Below are 15,145 nucleotides of genomic sequence, written 5' to 3'. Positions count from 1 at the left end.
ACGGCCCGGAGTCTCAACTCCAAAGTGAACAAAATCAAAATTAGAGTTATTTTTCAAGTTGGCATTCACTCCCATTTCTCAAAATCCTTAAAGTTTTATCTCAAATGAGATATTCATTGAAGATAATAACATTAAAAAACAATATAAAGGATCCAATATAAACGCGATTGTTATTTATTTATTTATTGAATTCTAAGTAATCTAACAGCTTACTTAATACATATTATTATACAAAATACTAATACAATACAGAAAGCCAAAACAGATTACATAGATTAACAAATTATGTATAAAAAACAGAAAACAAACAAGCGCATTAAAAACAAATTTTACATTTTAAAAAAAACAAAAGAATAAAATTAAAAAACTGACATTTGACATATTATTTGACTGAATTATAATTAAAATAACTGCGAAATAGGTATACCTACTACTCATGACCTTTTAAAGAATAAAGGAATAAATAATACCAACTTTGATACGAAAACTTAATTATAAAAATCTTAATATATAATATATTAATTTAAATTATTTTGCTACACGATAAAACTATTTTGACTAATATAAATTTTAATTAATATTATCATTTTAACACTTGTTTTTCAGCTAATGTATTATTGTACACGTACTTAGCCTTATCAATTTTGCAAACTTAATTACCATTACGATTTGAATGACTCTAGGCAAATAACTCAGGGTCATAGAACCGAATAACAATTCGTAATCAATATTGGAATTGTTTGCTTTAAATTTAACCAACATGAAATATTTCCTATGCTTCCAATATTTTCGTTTTATAACATTTAAATAATTGTTTTGAACAATAAATTCACGAATGCCATAGGTAAAGTATTGTTTTCTTTAAATATATATTAGAATGATGAAATTAATTGGTCAAAAGAACTTTGTCCACGGTTGCGTCATCGACATTCAAACAACGAAATTTGACAACAAAATACTAATTTATTTAAATTAAATGAAATAAAAAAATGAGAATTCAAACAAGGCTTTGAATTATTAAAACTTTTTTTACTGACAACCAGTATAATATGTATAAATACTTGTTTAAGTTACGTAATATAATTAAATCTAATAAATCAGATGTGCCGGTTTTGGAGATTAGTGTGTCACATAATAACCCTCTTCCAGCTGCTTCCATTATTTTCTAATGTAAGCTGTTCTTGGCCAAGCTGTGCCTCCAATTCTCTTTATTTCGTCTGCCAACCTCTTACTCTATCTTCTGGTTGGAGATGATCATGTTAATTGTATATAAATATTATAACCCTTAACTAGGTTCACATATACTGAAGACTTTTCATTCATATTATTTTTATATTATTTGCATTACATAGTTTATTATATAGCTGTCAAAAGTTACTTGTTATAAATTTTCAATTGATTTTATTAGAAGGTTTACGAATTCTATTATCTACGATTTAGCCAGCCTAATACTTTATTTATTTAAGAAATCTTACTATTCTTATTTATTAAATTATCTAAGTCTTTTAACTTACAGTAATGTAATAGTAATTTTAAGTAACTAATTATTTATTCAAGTAAAATAGAACATCTGTATCAATAAAAAGTATCGTCTAAACTCATTTTTAGATGTGTACAATATGAACAGTTTTAACAGTTGTGGTTTTTTACAGGAACAACTTTAACGGATTACTGGGTGCTTTCAACTGACTATAAGTCATACGCCATCGTCTACTCTTGTACAAACCTCAATGAAGATGAGAGATCAGGTTCGCTAACTGTTCTTTGTATATTCATAATAACATTGGCATAATATAAAATATGACATATGTAAAATCTAGACGTAGTAAGATACATCTATTTTTATATAAGATTAAATAAGCATTTTCAATTAGTACAAGCATATTTCGGATATTAGGATTATCCCCTTAAATTACGGAAAAAATACCACTATAGCTAGCGGTCAATGGCAAACTTAGTTTTTTAGAAGAGGTTTTACTTCATCGCAAGAACGCATAGGTAGTAAAGTTTATTTATTCATAGCAAGATTTTAACGGACGATTAGTTAATTATATGTCTCAGATAGAAAAATGGATTGAGTTATGTTATTGGGTTTGGGTGTTAGCCAACGCTGATGTAACTAGTTGAAATAGCTCAAGTGATAAATCACATTCTAATAAAATGTAAAATATTTACAGTGTATGTGTGGAAACTTAGCCGAACAAAGGAATTGCCTGCAGATGCTGATACAGCATTCGAGGCTGTAAGTCGAGATGTTCCCGTGATAAATCAGATGTACTTAGAAAAGGATAATCAAAATAAGACTGCGTGTTTCTATTATCCTAAAGAGAGTCCTGGAGTCCCTGTTGTGTTTGCAGGAAAGTGTTCTGATGATGACGTCCCTGTTATAAATAATTTCAACGCAAGTTCTGTAAGTAGCTGATTACAAAACACTTTAAAATATTTATTTCTATTATTCAGTTATTTTTATTATTCAGATATAATAAAAATTATATTACAGGTACGTAAAAAAACCTACGCTTTTAATTTAAGTTCTAAATTATGTTTATTGGAAATTGGTACACTCAAAATCTACGCAAGTGTGAAATAATAGATAAAATTAGTATAAAATTAAAAACTGCGCAAAATACATAACAATTTCTTTAATTAATCCATTATCACAGATTATGCTACAAGTTTTTTTAATTTGTAAACATCTATATATATTTTATTTTTGTTCTGGAACGGTGCCGAACTATAATCAAAATAAATAAATAAATCATTACACTACAACCTCTTTAGTGACCTCTTTAGTGAACCTCTGTTTCATGATCAAGTTTTCTATCTAATAGGCAAGTAGGTGATCAGCCTTCAGTGCCTGACATACGTCGTCGGCTTTTTGGGTCTAAGGCATGTCGGTTTCCTCACGATGTTTTCCTTCACCGTTCGAGCAAATGTTAAATGCGCACATAGAAAAAAAATCCATAAGTCCATTGGTGCACGGCCGGGGATCGAACCTACGATCTCAGGTATGAGAGTCGCACGCTGGAGCCACCATATTAATTTATACTTTATTACCTTATTCAAAAACATACACATAACAAAAATAATCATATAAATAAATAATAATGATATAAATCATATCATGAGAACGATAAAAATATGGTCACAATTTATTTTAGTTCACGGGTGTATGGTTTGAAATCCAAGCTTATCCAAAAGAATTTCAACCCGGACAATGCATCAAACATGACTATTCACAATCAGGAAATAATCTAACACTGACAACATCTAGCGTTGATAATCAATTTCTAACAATTTCTACTAGTGATTTAATTACAAGTGGATCCAGTGGAAAATTAAGTATCAATACAGCAGGGCCCAACGGATCAAGTAAGTTTTGCTATGCATTTTAATAGATAAATTCTAACATTAAAGTTGTAAGAGAATATATTATATGTAGGTGGCTTTTATAAAAAAAAATAATTTCACTTATTTATTTTCAGCAATAACAATACCATTTTGGATTTTAAGCGTAGACTACAACGATTATGCCTTTGCTTACAGCTGCATGGACTTAGAAGACGACCATCGAGCAAGTAAGCTATTTATAACTGTACAAAGGAATACTTTATCTTAAAAAAAGTAAAATAAAGACAAACACATAGCCTGATTTGATATCTTTATCATTATTTACATTAATTAGCTATATGCTCTTGACCATACCAACCAATCTAATGATTCATTGTTAGTATAAACACATTTTTTTCTAAGATATTTAAAAATAAAAATTTAGTTTACAGTTGGAAACTAAGCAGAGACCAAAATGGACTCTCTACAGAAGCGAATCGGAACATAGACAACGTGATGTCAAATGTAGTGGTTCTTGATAGTCGTTACTATGAAAATGTAGACCAAACAGACGATGCCTGCTTTTATTTACCTGATTTGGCACCTGGTGAACCCGTTATACTCGATGGCCAATGTGATTTGGATATACCAGTTGTAGAAAACTTTAACGCAACTGAGGTAGGAAAATATAATGAGTTAATAGTAAACAGAAACCGAAATAGATTGTAAAAAGTTATAAGAAGTATCGGTTCTAGGAGGAATATGATATCTATATTTGAAAGTAATCTGTAAAATACTGACATATACATATCCCGTATTCCGAACCGAATAGTTTATTTATGTGAAACAAACCCTTAGGGCCTGTTTCACAATGTATGGATAAAGTGTCAAATAGCTATGCAACACATAAATTATTCGAAAGATAAAAGTTCCAAATAAGATACTTCGAATTTCATGACGTATAGCGCTATCTGACAGTCGTGAAACGTAAAAATACTATTTATCCTACGAATAAGTAATAAATAGCTTATTTGGAACTTATCCGGACATTGTGAAACAGGCCCTTAGTATACAATTTTACATTGTGAAACAAACCCTTAGTATACAATTTTATTGGCAGTATTTAGGTCGTTGGCGCCTGATAGAATCCTATCCAGCTGAGCAACAGACTGGCACTTGCAATGAAGCACATTACTCCCCTGGAAGCGGGAACACAATAGAAGTTGTCAACTCGCAAGTAGTTGGCGATGAACTTGACAGTATTACCGGTACTGCCGAAGTTGAAAGTAATGGAAAGCTAAAAGTTACTTTTCCAAATAGTAAGTATTTAACAAAGTTATAATACGCAGATGCATCTAGATTGCATACCTACAGATTTTTTGCATGTCGAGAAAGAAAAATCATGTTTGTAAATTAAACAATGCTAAACATTTTTGACATTCAGATAAAATAATTTCAGGTCCAAATCCAGCTTACATCACGATTATAAATACCGACTACAAATCATATTCTCTTGTCTATAGCTGTACCAACCTACCTAATAATAAACAAAGAAGTGAGTACCACGACAATAAATATAATTTTGTTTAATGTTGATTGTTTATAATCTTTAGTAACTTTGAATCATAAAGTTTTAGGCATAAAGTGTTTTTATTAGGACTTCAAACCTTACAAAACAGAAACAGTTAACCGAGAGTTAAAAAGCTATTGAAGTAAATTTTTTAAAAGTCAAGTATAAATACTACTAGGTAACATTGAATATGTTAAGAAAATGAAAAACGGCTAAATGTAGAAAGTTGCAAAAACTTTTATTGATTTTTGAAGTTATCTCCGTTCCTCTCTATACATCGTCGCATTCGATGAAACCACTGGGAAAAGCAGTGGGCCCATTTTTGCTTAGTCTCTTCTATGACATTTTCGTACACTTTCACCGCATCTTCAGGACTCATAAAGGGAATACTTTGAATTTTATCTTTAGTTCTTGGGAATAAATTAAAGTCGCAAGCTAGCAGGTCAAGACTGTATGGCGGATGACTCATTATGTCGACACCTGCCATAGTCATATACAGCAGTCCGTTTTGCGGAGTAGGCGAAAGCATTGTCGTGGTTAAGGAAGATCGCTGCTGTGGAATTTTTTCCAAGACAACAGGCAAACAGCGATTGACATAACAGTCTGCAGTAACTGTCCTTCCCTCTACTATCACAACTGTCGCGAAATAATTTCTTTACCTTAGTTGGCTGATCCTCGAAAAAAACAACCACTGAGCTGATTGTCTTCTGGTAACGGGTTCGTAGCAATATATACATACACCTTTCGTCACCTGTGACGATGTCAAAAACAGCATTTGAGTCACCGCCATTGAAGTTATCTAACATTTGGCGACCCCAGTCCAGGCGAAGGTGGTACTGGTCGTCAGGTTAAGTTGGGAATCCATCTGGTATAAAGCTTCCAAACGCCTAAATGTTCTTGTAATATTTTTTGAATTTGTCTCATACCAACGCTTGCCCGTATCTGTTGATAGGCTACTCTCTTATCTTCCTTAATTACGCATCACACAGCACTGATGTTATCTTCAGTAGGCGCTTTTAAGGGACGTCCCTCACGCTGATCATCATTAAGAATGCTGCGTCCACTTTAAAAATCGTTAAAGCAATTGTAAATAGTGGCACGAGATGGGGCTTCATTAAGAAACACTAATCGTAGTTTTATGTTAAGTGAGCCGAAAACTAATGTCATAATAAATAATTAAAAATGTTCTCGCATTAGGTTCATTTTTGAATTTGCCACCAATACACAAAAACAAATGACAAATGCAATATACTACATTTGGTTACCAAAGAGTTCTAAAATTGAAATTCAAAAAAGTTTTCATTTGCAAAGTTTCTAACTGGCCAGTTTAAAACATTCTCAGTGTTACCCACGTATTTAATACTAAACATTTAATGTTTATTATTTCAAGACAATAGCGGGTAATATAACATAATTCTTTTACAGTATTCAGTTGGAAAATGAGTCGTACAAGAATCCTTACCCCAGAAGCGACGAACCGCATTAACACAATTATGAACAACATTCGAGTATTGAATAATAAATATTTTCAAAAAGTGGATCAATCAGATATTGCCTGCTTTTACCTTCCGCCTCCTGGACCATATCCGGTTATATTCCGTGGTCAATGTGATCGGAACATAGCAACGGTCCCTAATTTTGAAGCTGGTCGTGTAAGTCAATTTTATAATAATTTAACAACATATCAATGATAAGAAAAATTCATCAAAGGGTTCAGACTTGAAATGGATCTAAAATATCTGGCCTTGTATTGAATTAATTTCATAAATTACCCAAAATATAAGACCTTGATTGGAATTTTTAGTATCTCAACTTATGGCACAACATTGAATCGTATCCATCAACTTTCCAAACCGGAACATGTAACAACGCATTTTACTCTTCTGGTACTACAAGTGATGTCGACGTGTATAATACTCAAGTCATCAATACACAATTGGATACCATTCGAGGAACAGCTAATCTTGCAGGCGCCCCAGACGTTGGAAAGCTTGTTGTTAGCTTTCCTATTGCAGGCACTAATCGTGAGTTACATTTCCTGATGCGATAACAAAAAATATGGGACAGTAAATCATATGTTCTTAACACAGAATAAAAATTATTCGTAATACAAATGTAAAAATAATAACAATTTGCACATTTTCAGAAACAACGTCCACTGATTACTGGATTCTAGCTACTGATTATATTTCATATGCACTTGTCTACACCTGCTATAATGTGGACGAAGAACATAGGGCAGGTATGGAAAGTATTACTTATGAATAATCATAGATTTAGTTAATTTTTCAAATACAGAAAAAGCAAGACTAAATAAAATGATCAAACTGAGATATGAAAATATATTTTTAGTATTGAGCTGGAAATTAAGTCGTTCCAAATCGCTAACAACTGAAGCACAAACTGCTATCGACGCTGTAGTAAACTCCATCCCAGTCCTTAATCAAAAGTATTATGAGCGCAATAACCAAACTGCCGAAGGATGCTTCTATTTCCCTGATCCTGAACCTGGGAAGGTCGTTGAGTTTCCTGGAAAATGTGACCAGACCATTCCTGCGATGCCCAATTTTAATCTCACAGCTGTAAGTGATAGTGTCCAGTCCAAATAATATATATTTCATCTTGCATAAGTCCTACTTTAAAGGTGATCCTTGTTTCCAGTTTATTGGTACCTGGTATGAAGTAGAGGCGTACCCTAAGGAACAACAGACGGGTCAGTGCGTTAGCCATACCTACTCTGAAGCCGGCTCAAATACCTTGCGGCTTATTTCAAATCAAGTTCTAAACCAGGGTCTGATACAAACTAATAGTGATGTTAGATTTACGTCTTCTCAAGACCCCAGCGGCAAATTGACTATCACGATTAGAACCAATGGATCAGGTATACGAATTTTTTATTTGAATGTCTTTTTTGTTATCAAATATAGAAACCTATTATATCTTTTGAACGTTTTCAGAAGTGGAAATCCCCTATTGGGTTTTAAGGACAGACTACGAAGATTACGCGTTGGCTTACTCTTGTGTAGATATCCCGAATGAGAGACGAAGAGGTGAGACGCTCGAACAATAACTCTATTATGAGCATCATATTTTTGTGCTTAATTTGATTTTAATAATCTCGCCATTTATTTCAGTGTTCAGTTGGAAATTGAGCAGATCTAAAACATTGTCCGACGCAGGCAATTTTGCTATCACTTCAGCGATGAGTGACATTGATGTCTTAGACCAACAATATTATGAGAAAATTAACCAATCCTACTCGGCCTGTTTCTACTTACCGGATATTACCCTTGGAGAACCTGTCATATTCCCTGGAAAATGTGACCCTGATATACCAGTAGTTCAAAATTTCAACGTCACTAGGGTAAGAAATATTTTAATTCCGTTGTTTCATGATATGAAATCGTCAAATAAAAATAAATTTAATGAACTTAAATATTAGTATGGAGGCCGCTGGCGTATGCTTGAAACTTATCACTCAGAATTCCAACGTGGAACATGTAACGATGCAACATACACGTTACTCAATGACGGTACGGTCTCAGCACTTAACAGTCAAGTCATCAATGAAGAACTGGACACCATCACTGGAATCGCCTCCTTAGCGAGCTTGGATGGATCTGCTAAGCTCTCTGTTAAATTTCCTACAAGTAAGAAATTACATGAGCAGATGACATGATTCCGCTTTGACAAGAATTATATTAAGAAGCTATATTAATTAATACTTCTGTATTTCAGCTACTGAGGCTGCTGATTACTGGGTCTTGAGCACCGACTATGATTCATATGCATTAGTATACAGCTGCAAAAACCTTGAGAATAATCAAAAGAGAGGTACGGTAATTACATTTAAACGTAAATGTTAAAAAATCGGGTTAACAATATTTATTTTTATTTTTTTAGTCTGGAGCTGGAAGCTTAGTCGAAATAGAGAACTTGACACCAATGCTATCGAAAATATCAATTCCATTATCAGAGACATCGACGTGTTAAATAGTAGATATTATCAGACCATAGACCATTCTGATAAAGGTTGCTTCTACTATCCTGTACCAGATGGAAGACCAGTAAAGTTTAGAGGAAAATGTGATGAATCAATATCTGGTGTCACTTCCTTTAGAGCTGGAGATGTAAGTGCTTATAGTAATCAAATACTTGTAACCAATAGATAACTGTGGCATTGGGCTGTTACCTCTGCTTTACTGTTACCGTTAATTTTTACTGTTCCGTTGCTGTGCATTTTTACTAAACACTCTTTGTGTTTACCTATTTCCCTTCTAAGTAAAAAATCCCTAAAATATTTTGAAGAGGGAGCGAGAGGGGTTTAGTCTCCTCTGTTTACAGATTTTTTTGCGACAAATTTAGATTCTTTTGCAAATTTTTCGAAAGTATCATACTGGTTAAAATTATTCAGCGACGGTCTAATCGTTTTGTTTGACTTCGTTGACTACAGTTTCCATGTAACCAGCAGAGGACTTTTTCTTTTCTTAATACACCCACTCATCATCTAGCTCATTTGGGTTTTAATTTTGATATGGTTTTCAGTATCTCAACTTGTGGCACAACATTGAGTCTTATCCGTCAACTTTCCAAACTGGAACATGTAACAACGCATTTTACTCTCCTGGTACTACAAGCGACGTCGACGTGTATAATACTCAAGTTATCAATACACAATTGGACACCATTCGAGGAACAGCTAATCTCGCAGGCACCGCAGACGTTGGAAAGCTTGTTGTTAGCTTTCCAATTGCAGGCACTAATCGTGAGTTACATTTTTTGTCCCAAAAAAAATAGGACAGTACTATTTATACAACATATAAGTAAAATTATTCATAGTACTAACGCAAAAATAATAAAAATTCACAACTTTTCAGAGACAACGTCCACGGATTACGTGATTCTAGCTACAGATTATACTTCATATGCACTTGTCTATACCTGCTATAAACTGGATGAAGAACATAGGGCAGGTACGGAAAGTATTACTCATGTTTAAACACTTAAAAAGTTCTTAATACTATGTAGGTTTGTATTCGATATACCGACATAATTATGATTATAAAAATTTACTTAGTTTTTTAAATGAGGAAGAAATTATTAAATTGAGATGTGAAAATATATTTTTAGTATTGAGCTGGAAATTAAGTCGTTCCAAATCGCTAACAACTGAAGCACAAACTGCTATCGACGCTGTAGTAAACTCCATCCCAGTCCTTAATCAAAAGTATTATGAGCGCAATAACCAAACTGCCGAAGGATGCTTCTATTTCCCTGATCCTGAACCTGGGAAGGTCGTTGAGTTTCCTGGAAAATGTGACCAGACCATTCCTGCGATGCCCAATTTTAATCTCACAGCTGTAAGTGATAGTGTCCAGTCCAAATAATATATATTTCATCTTGCATAAGTCCTACTTTAAAGGTGATCCTTGTTTCCAGTTTATTGGTACCTGGTATGAAGTAGAGGCGTACCCTAAGGAACAACAGACGGGTCAGTGCGTTAGCCATACCTACTCTGAAGCCGGCTCAAATACCTTGCGGCTTATTTCAAATCAAGTTCTAAACCAGGGTCTGATACAAACTAATAGTGATGTTAGATTTACGTCTTCTCAAGACCCCAGCGGCAAATTGACTATCACGATTAGAACCAATGGATCAGGTATACGAATTTTTTATTTGAATGTCTTTTTTGTTATCAAATATAGAAACCTATTATATCTTTTGAACGTTTTCAGAAGTGGAAATCCCCTATTGGGTTTTAAGGACAGACTACGAAGATTACGCGTTGGCTTACTCTTGTGTAGATATCCCGAATGAGAGACGAAGAGGTGAGACGCTCGAACAATAACTCTATTATGAGCATCATATTTTTGTGCTTAATTTGATTTTAATAATCTCGCCATTTATTTCAGTGTTCAGTTGGAAATTGAGCAGATCTAAAACATTGTCCGACGCAGGCAATTTTGCTATCACTTCAGCGATGAGTGACATTGATGTCTTAGACCAACAATATTATGAGAAAATTAACCAATCCTACTCGGCCTGTTTCTACTTACCGGATATTACCCTTGGAGAACCTGTCATATTCCCTGGAAAATGTGACCCTGATATACCAGTAGTTCAAAATTTCAACGTCACTAGGGTAAGAAATATTTTAATTCCGTTGTTTCATGATATGAAATCGTCAAATAAAAATAAATTTAATGAACTTAAATATTAGTATGGAGGCCGCTGGCGTATGCTTGAAACTTATCACTCAGAATTCCAACGTGGAACATGTAACGATGCAACATACACGTTACTCAATGACGGTACGGTCTCAGCACTTAACAGTCAAGTCATCAATGAAGAACTGGACACCATCACTGGAATCGCCTCCTTAGCGAGCTTGGATGGATCTGCTAAGCTCTCTGTTAAATTTCCTACAAGTAAGAAATTACATGAGCAGATGACATGATTCCGCTTTGACAAGAATTATATTAAGAAGCTATATTAATTAATACTTCTGTATTTCAGCTACTGAGGCTGCTGATTACTGGGTCTTGAGCACCGACTATGATTCATACGCATTAGTATACAGCTGCAAAAACCTTGAGAATAATCAAAAGAGAGGTACGGTAATTACATTTAAACGTAAATGTTAAAAAATCGGGTTAACAATATTTATTTTTATTTTTTTAGTCTGGAGCTGGAAGCTTAGTCGAAATAGAGAACTTGACACCAATGCTATCGAAAATATCAATTCCATTATCAGAGACATCGACGTGTTAAATAGTAGATATTATCAGACCATAGACCATTCTGATAAAGGTTGCTTCTACTATCCTGTACCAGATGGAAGACCAGTAAAGTTTAGAGGAAAATGTGATGAATCAATATCTGGTGTCACTTCCTTTAGAGCTGGAGATGTAAGGGCTTATAGTAATCAAATACTTGTAACCAATAGATAACTGTGGCATTGGGCTGTTACCTCTGCTTTACTGTTACCGTTAATTTTTACTGTTCCGTTGCTGTGCATTTTTACTAAACACTCCTTGTGTTTACCTATTTCCCTTCTAAGTAAAAAATCCTAAAAATATTTTGAAGGGGGAGCGAGAGGGGTTTAGTCTCCTCTGTCTACAGATTTTTTTGCGACAAATTTAGATTCTTTTGCAAATTTTTCGAAAGTATCATACTGGTTAAAATTATTCAGCGACGGTCTAATCGTTTTGTTTGACTTCGTTGACTACAGTTTCCATGTAACTAGCAGAGGACTTTTTGTTTTCTTAATACACCCACTCAACATCTAGCTCATTTGGGTTTTAATTTTGATATGGTTTTCAGTATCTCAACTTGTGGCACAACATTGAGTCTTATCCGTCAACTTTCCAAACTGGAACATGTAACAACGCATTTTACTCTCCTGGTACTACAAGCGACGTCGACGTGTATAATACTCAAGTCATCAATACACAATTGGACACCATTCGAGGAACAGCTAATCTCGCAGGCGCCGCAGACGTTGGAAAGCTTGTTGTTAGCTTTCCAATTGCAGGCACTAATCGTGAGTTACATTTTTTGTCCCAAAAAAAATAGGACAGTACTATTTATACAACATATAAGTAAAATTATTCATAGTACTAACGCAAAAATAATAAAAATTCACAACTTTTCAGAGACAACGTCCACGGATTACGTGATTCTAGCTACAGATTATACTTCATATGCACTTGTCTATACCTGCTATAAACTGGATGAAGAACATAGGGCAGGTACGGAAAGTATTACTCATGTTTAAACACTTAAAAAGTTCTTAATACTATGTAGGTTTGTATTCGATATACCGACATAATTATGATTATAAAAATTTACTTAGTTTTTTAAATGAGGAAGAAATGATTAAATTGATATGTGAAAATATATTTTTAGTATTGAGCTGGAAACTAAGTCGTTCCAAATCGCTAACAACGGAAGCACAAACTGCTATCGACGCTGTAGTAAACTCCATCCCAGTCCTTAATCAAAAGTATTATGAGCGCAATAACCAAACTGCCGAAGGATGCTTCTATTTCCCTGATCCTGAACCTGGGAAGGTCGTTGAGTTTCCTGGAAAATGTGACCCGACCATTCCTGCGATGCCCAATTTTAATCTCACAGCTGTAAGTGATAGTGTCCAGTCCAAATAATATATATTTCATCTTGCATAAGTCCTACTTTAAAGGTGATCCTTGTTTCCAGTTTATTGGTACCTGGTATGAAGTAGAGGCGTACCCTAAGGAACAACAGACGGGTCAGTGCGTTAGCCATACCTACTCTGAAGCCGGCTCAAATACCTTGCGGCTTATTTCAAATCAAGTTCTAAACCAGGGTCTGATACAAACTAATAGTGATGTTAGATTTACGTCTTCTCAAGACCCCAGCGGCAAATTGACTATCACGATTAGAACCAATGGATCAGGTATACGAATTTTTTATTTGAATGTCTTTTTTGTTATCAAATATAGAAACCTATTAGATCTTTTGAACGTTTTCAGAAGTGGAAATCCCCTATTGGGTTTTAAGGACAGACTACGAAGATTACGCGTTGGCTTACTCTTGTGTAGATATCCCGAATGAGAGACGAAGAGGTGAGACGCTCGAACAATAACTCTATTATGAGCATCATATTTTTGTGCTTAATTTGATTTTAATAATCTCGCCACTTATTTCAGTGTTCAGTTGGAAATTGAGCAGATCTAAAACATTGTCCGACGCAGGTAATTTTGCTATCACTTCAGCGATGAGTGACATTGATGTCTTAGACCAACAATATTATGAGAAAATTAACCAATCCTACTCGGCCTGTTTCTACTTACCGGATATTACCCTTGGAGAACCTGTCATATTCCCTGGAAAATGTGACCCTGATATACCAGTAGTTCAAAATTTCAACGCCACTAGGGTAAGAAATATTTTAATTCCGTTGTTTCATGATATGTTCTCGTCAAAGAAAAATAAATTTAATGAACTTAAATATTAGTATGGAGGCCGCTGGCGTATGCTTGAAACTTATCACTCAGAATTCCAACGTGGAACATGTAACGATGCAACATACACGTTACTCAATGACGGTACGGTCTCAGCACTTAACAGTCAAGTCATCAATGAAGAACTGGACACCATCACTGGAATCGCCTCCTTAGCGAGCTTGGATGGATCTGCTAAGCTCTCTGTTAAATTTCCTACAAGTAAGAAATTATATGAGCAGATGACATGATTCCGCTTTGACAAGAAGCTATATTAATTAATACTTCTGTATTTCAGCTACTGAGGCTGCTGATTACTGGGTCCTGAGCACCGACTATGATTCATATGCATTAGTATACAGCTGCAAAAACCTTGAGAATAATCAAAAGAGAGGTATAGGAAAACAAATAGTTTAATTTACCGTTTTCTGTGATAAACTTTCGTGATTCAATCAAATACGGTGATTTAAAGTTTTTTTTTTAAATTAGATGACAATTAATGAAGTTATTACTTTTAATTTTATATTAATTTATTTTACTTTTAAAACTGCTATGTAATGTTTTACAGTTTGGAGTTGGAAACTAAGCAGGACAACAGAGTTAAGTTCATTAGCTAACGACAATATTAATGCTATTATCGAGAGAACGGACGTGCTAAATAGCAGGTACTTCAGGAAAATAGAGCATTCAGTCGATGCTTGCTTTTACTATCCTGAAGATAATGGACAGCCATTAGTATTTAGAGGACCATGTGAGGAAAACGTTCCATTAGTTAACAATTTCAATGCGTCTGATGTAAGTATGTTTTTTGCCTCAATAGACAATATTATCATATATCTCAGAATTGAGTGATAACGTCATCAATAAATTTCAGTATTTAGGATCCTGGTACGATATAGAAAGTTACCCAACTGCCTACCAATTTGGTAGTTGTCCAACAGCTACTTACACCCTTAATAATGCAGTGGTAGATGTCTATAATACTGAAGTAATTAACCAACGGTTGTCATACGTTAACGGAGTGGCTGTACCCTACCCAGATGGATCTTCTAGATTAACTGTCTCCTTCCCCATACCTGGAACTGCTTGTATGTAATTATTTTTACTGTACTGTAATGAAATGAGTTAAGTACAAAACATATATCAAATCATAACATAATTTCTTTGATGTTATTTATTAGTATCCAGCTCAATTGGCCACAGAGTGTGGTGTGGCCAATTTAAAAATTTATAATGTGCTAACCTAACTCTAATTATTAAT

The 15,145-nt window shown here is 34.2% G+C and overlaps 1 protein-coding gene across 3 annotated transcripts in view; it reads left to right on the top strand.

Moving 5' to 3' along the window:
* LOC110999208 overlaps positions 1 to 15,145 on the top strand; it is a 43,004-nt gene that overhangs the window by 18,717 nt on the left and 9,142 nt on the right. The window contains exons 9-44 of one of the 3 annotated variants that reach the window (XM_045630042.1): positions 1,653 to 1,748; positions 2,178 to 2,410; positions 3,162 to 3,372; positions 3,486 to 3,578; positions 3,776 to 4,008; positions 4,451 to 4,649; positions 4,790 to 4,885; positions 6,326 to 6,552; positions 6,705 to 6,924; positions 7,047 to 7,142; positions 7,253 to 7,482; positions 7,562 to 7,781; positions 7,858 to 7,950; positions 8,035 to 8,264; positions 8,343 to 8,550; positions 8,639 to 8,734; positions 8,804 to 9,030; positions 9,446 to 9,665; positions 9,778 to 9,873; positions 10,031 to 10,260; positions 10,340 to 10,559; positions 10,636 to 10,728; positions 10,813 to 11,042; positions 11,121 to 11,328; positions 11,417 to 11,512; positions 11,582 to 11,808; positions 12,224 to 12,443; positions 12,556 to 12,651; positions 12,809 to 13,038; positions 13,118 to 13,337; positions 13,414 to 13,506; positions 13,591 to 13,820; positions 13,899 to 14,106; positions 14,183 to 14,278; positions 14,453 to 14,679; positions 14,759 to 14,972. In XM_045630042.1, coding sequence (XP_045485998.1) covers positions 1,653 to 1,748; positions 2,178 to 2,410; positions 3,162 to 3,372; positions 3,486 to 3,578; positions 3,776 to 4,008; positions 4,451 to 4,649; positions 4,790 to 4,885; positions 6,326 to 6,552; positions 6,705 to 6,924; positions 7,047 to 7,142; positions 7,253 to 7,482; positions 7,562 to 7,781; positions 7,858 to 7,950; positions 8,035 to 8,264; positions 8,343 to 8,550; positions 8,639 to 8,734; positions 8,804 to 9,030; positions 9,446 to 9,665; positions 9,778 to 9,873; positions 10,031 to 10,260; positions 10,340 to 10,559; positions 10,636 to 10,728; positions 10,813 to 11,042; positions 11,121 to 11,328; positions 11,417 to 11,512; positions 11,582 to 11,808; positions 12,224 to 12,443; positions 12,556 to 12,651; positions 12,809 to 13,038; positions 13,118 to 13,337; positions 13,414 to 13,506; positions 13,591 to 13,820; positions 13,899 to 14,106; positions 14,183 to 14,278; positions 14,453 to 14,679; positions 14,759 to 14,972 — 6,462 coding nt within the window. The remainder of the gene's footprint in view (positions 1 to 1,652; positions 1,749 to 2,177; positions 2,411 to 3,161; positions 3,373 to 3,485; positions 3,579 to 3,775; positions 4,009 to 4,450; positions 4,650 to 4,789; positions 4,886 to 6,325; positions 6,553 to 6,704; positions 6,925 to 7,046; positions 7,143 to 7,252; positions 7,483 to 7,561; positions 7,782 to 7,857; positions 7,951 to 8,034; positions 8,265 to 8,342; positions 8,551 to 8,638; positions 8,735 to 8,803; positions 9,031 to 9,445; positions 9,666 to 9,777; positions 9,874 to 10,030; positions 10,261 to 10,339; positions 10,560 to 10,635; positions 10,729 to 10,812; positions 11,043 to 11,120; positions 11,329 to 11,416; positions 11,513 to 11,581; positions 11,809 to 12,223; positions 12,444 to 12,555; positions 12,652 to 12,808; positions 13,039 to 13,117; positions 13,338 to 13,413; positions 13,507 to 13,590; positions 13,821 to 13,898; positions 14,107 to 14,182; positions 14,279 to 14,452; positions 14,680 to 14,758; positions 14,973 to 15,145) is intronic. The other 2 variants (XM_045630044.1, XM_045630043.1) reach the window with 2 other exon arrangements.

Source organism: Pieris rapae, chromosome 11, assembly GCF_905147795.1.
Source record: "Pieris rapae chromosome 11, ilPieRapa1.1, whole genome shotgun sequence".
Lineage (NCBI taxonomy): Eukaryota > Metazoa > Arthropoda > Insecta > Lepidoptera > Pieridae > Pieris > Pieris rapae.
This window is presented reverse-complemented; position numbering and strand designations above follow the sequence as displayed.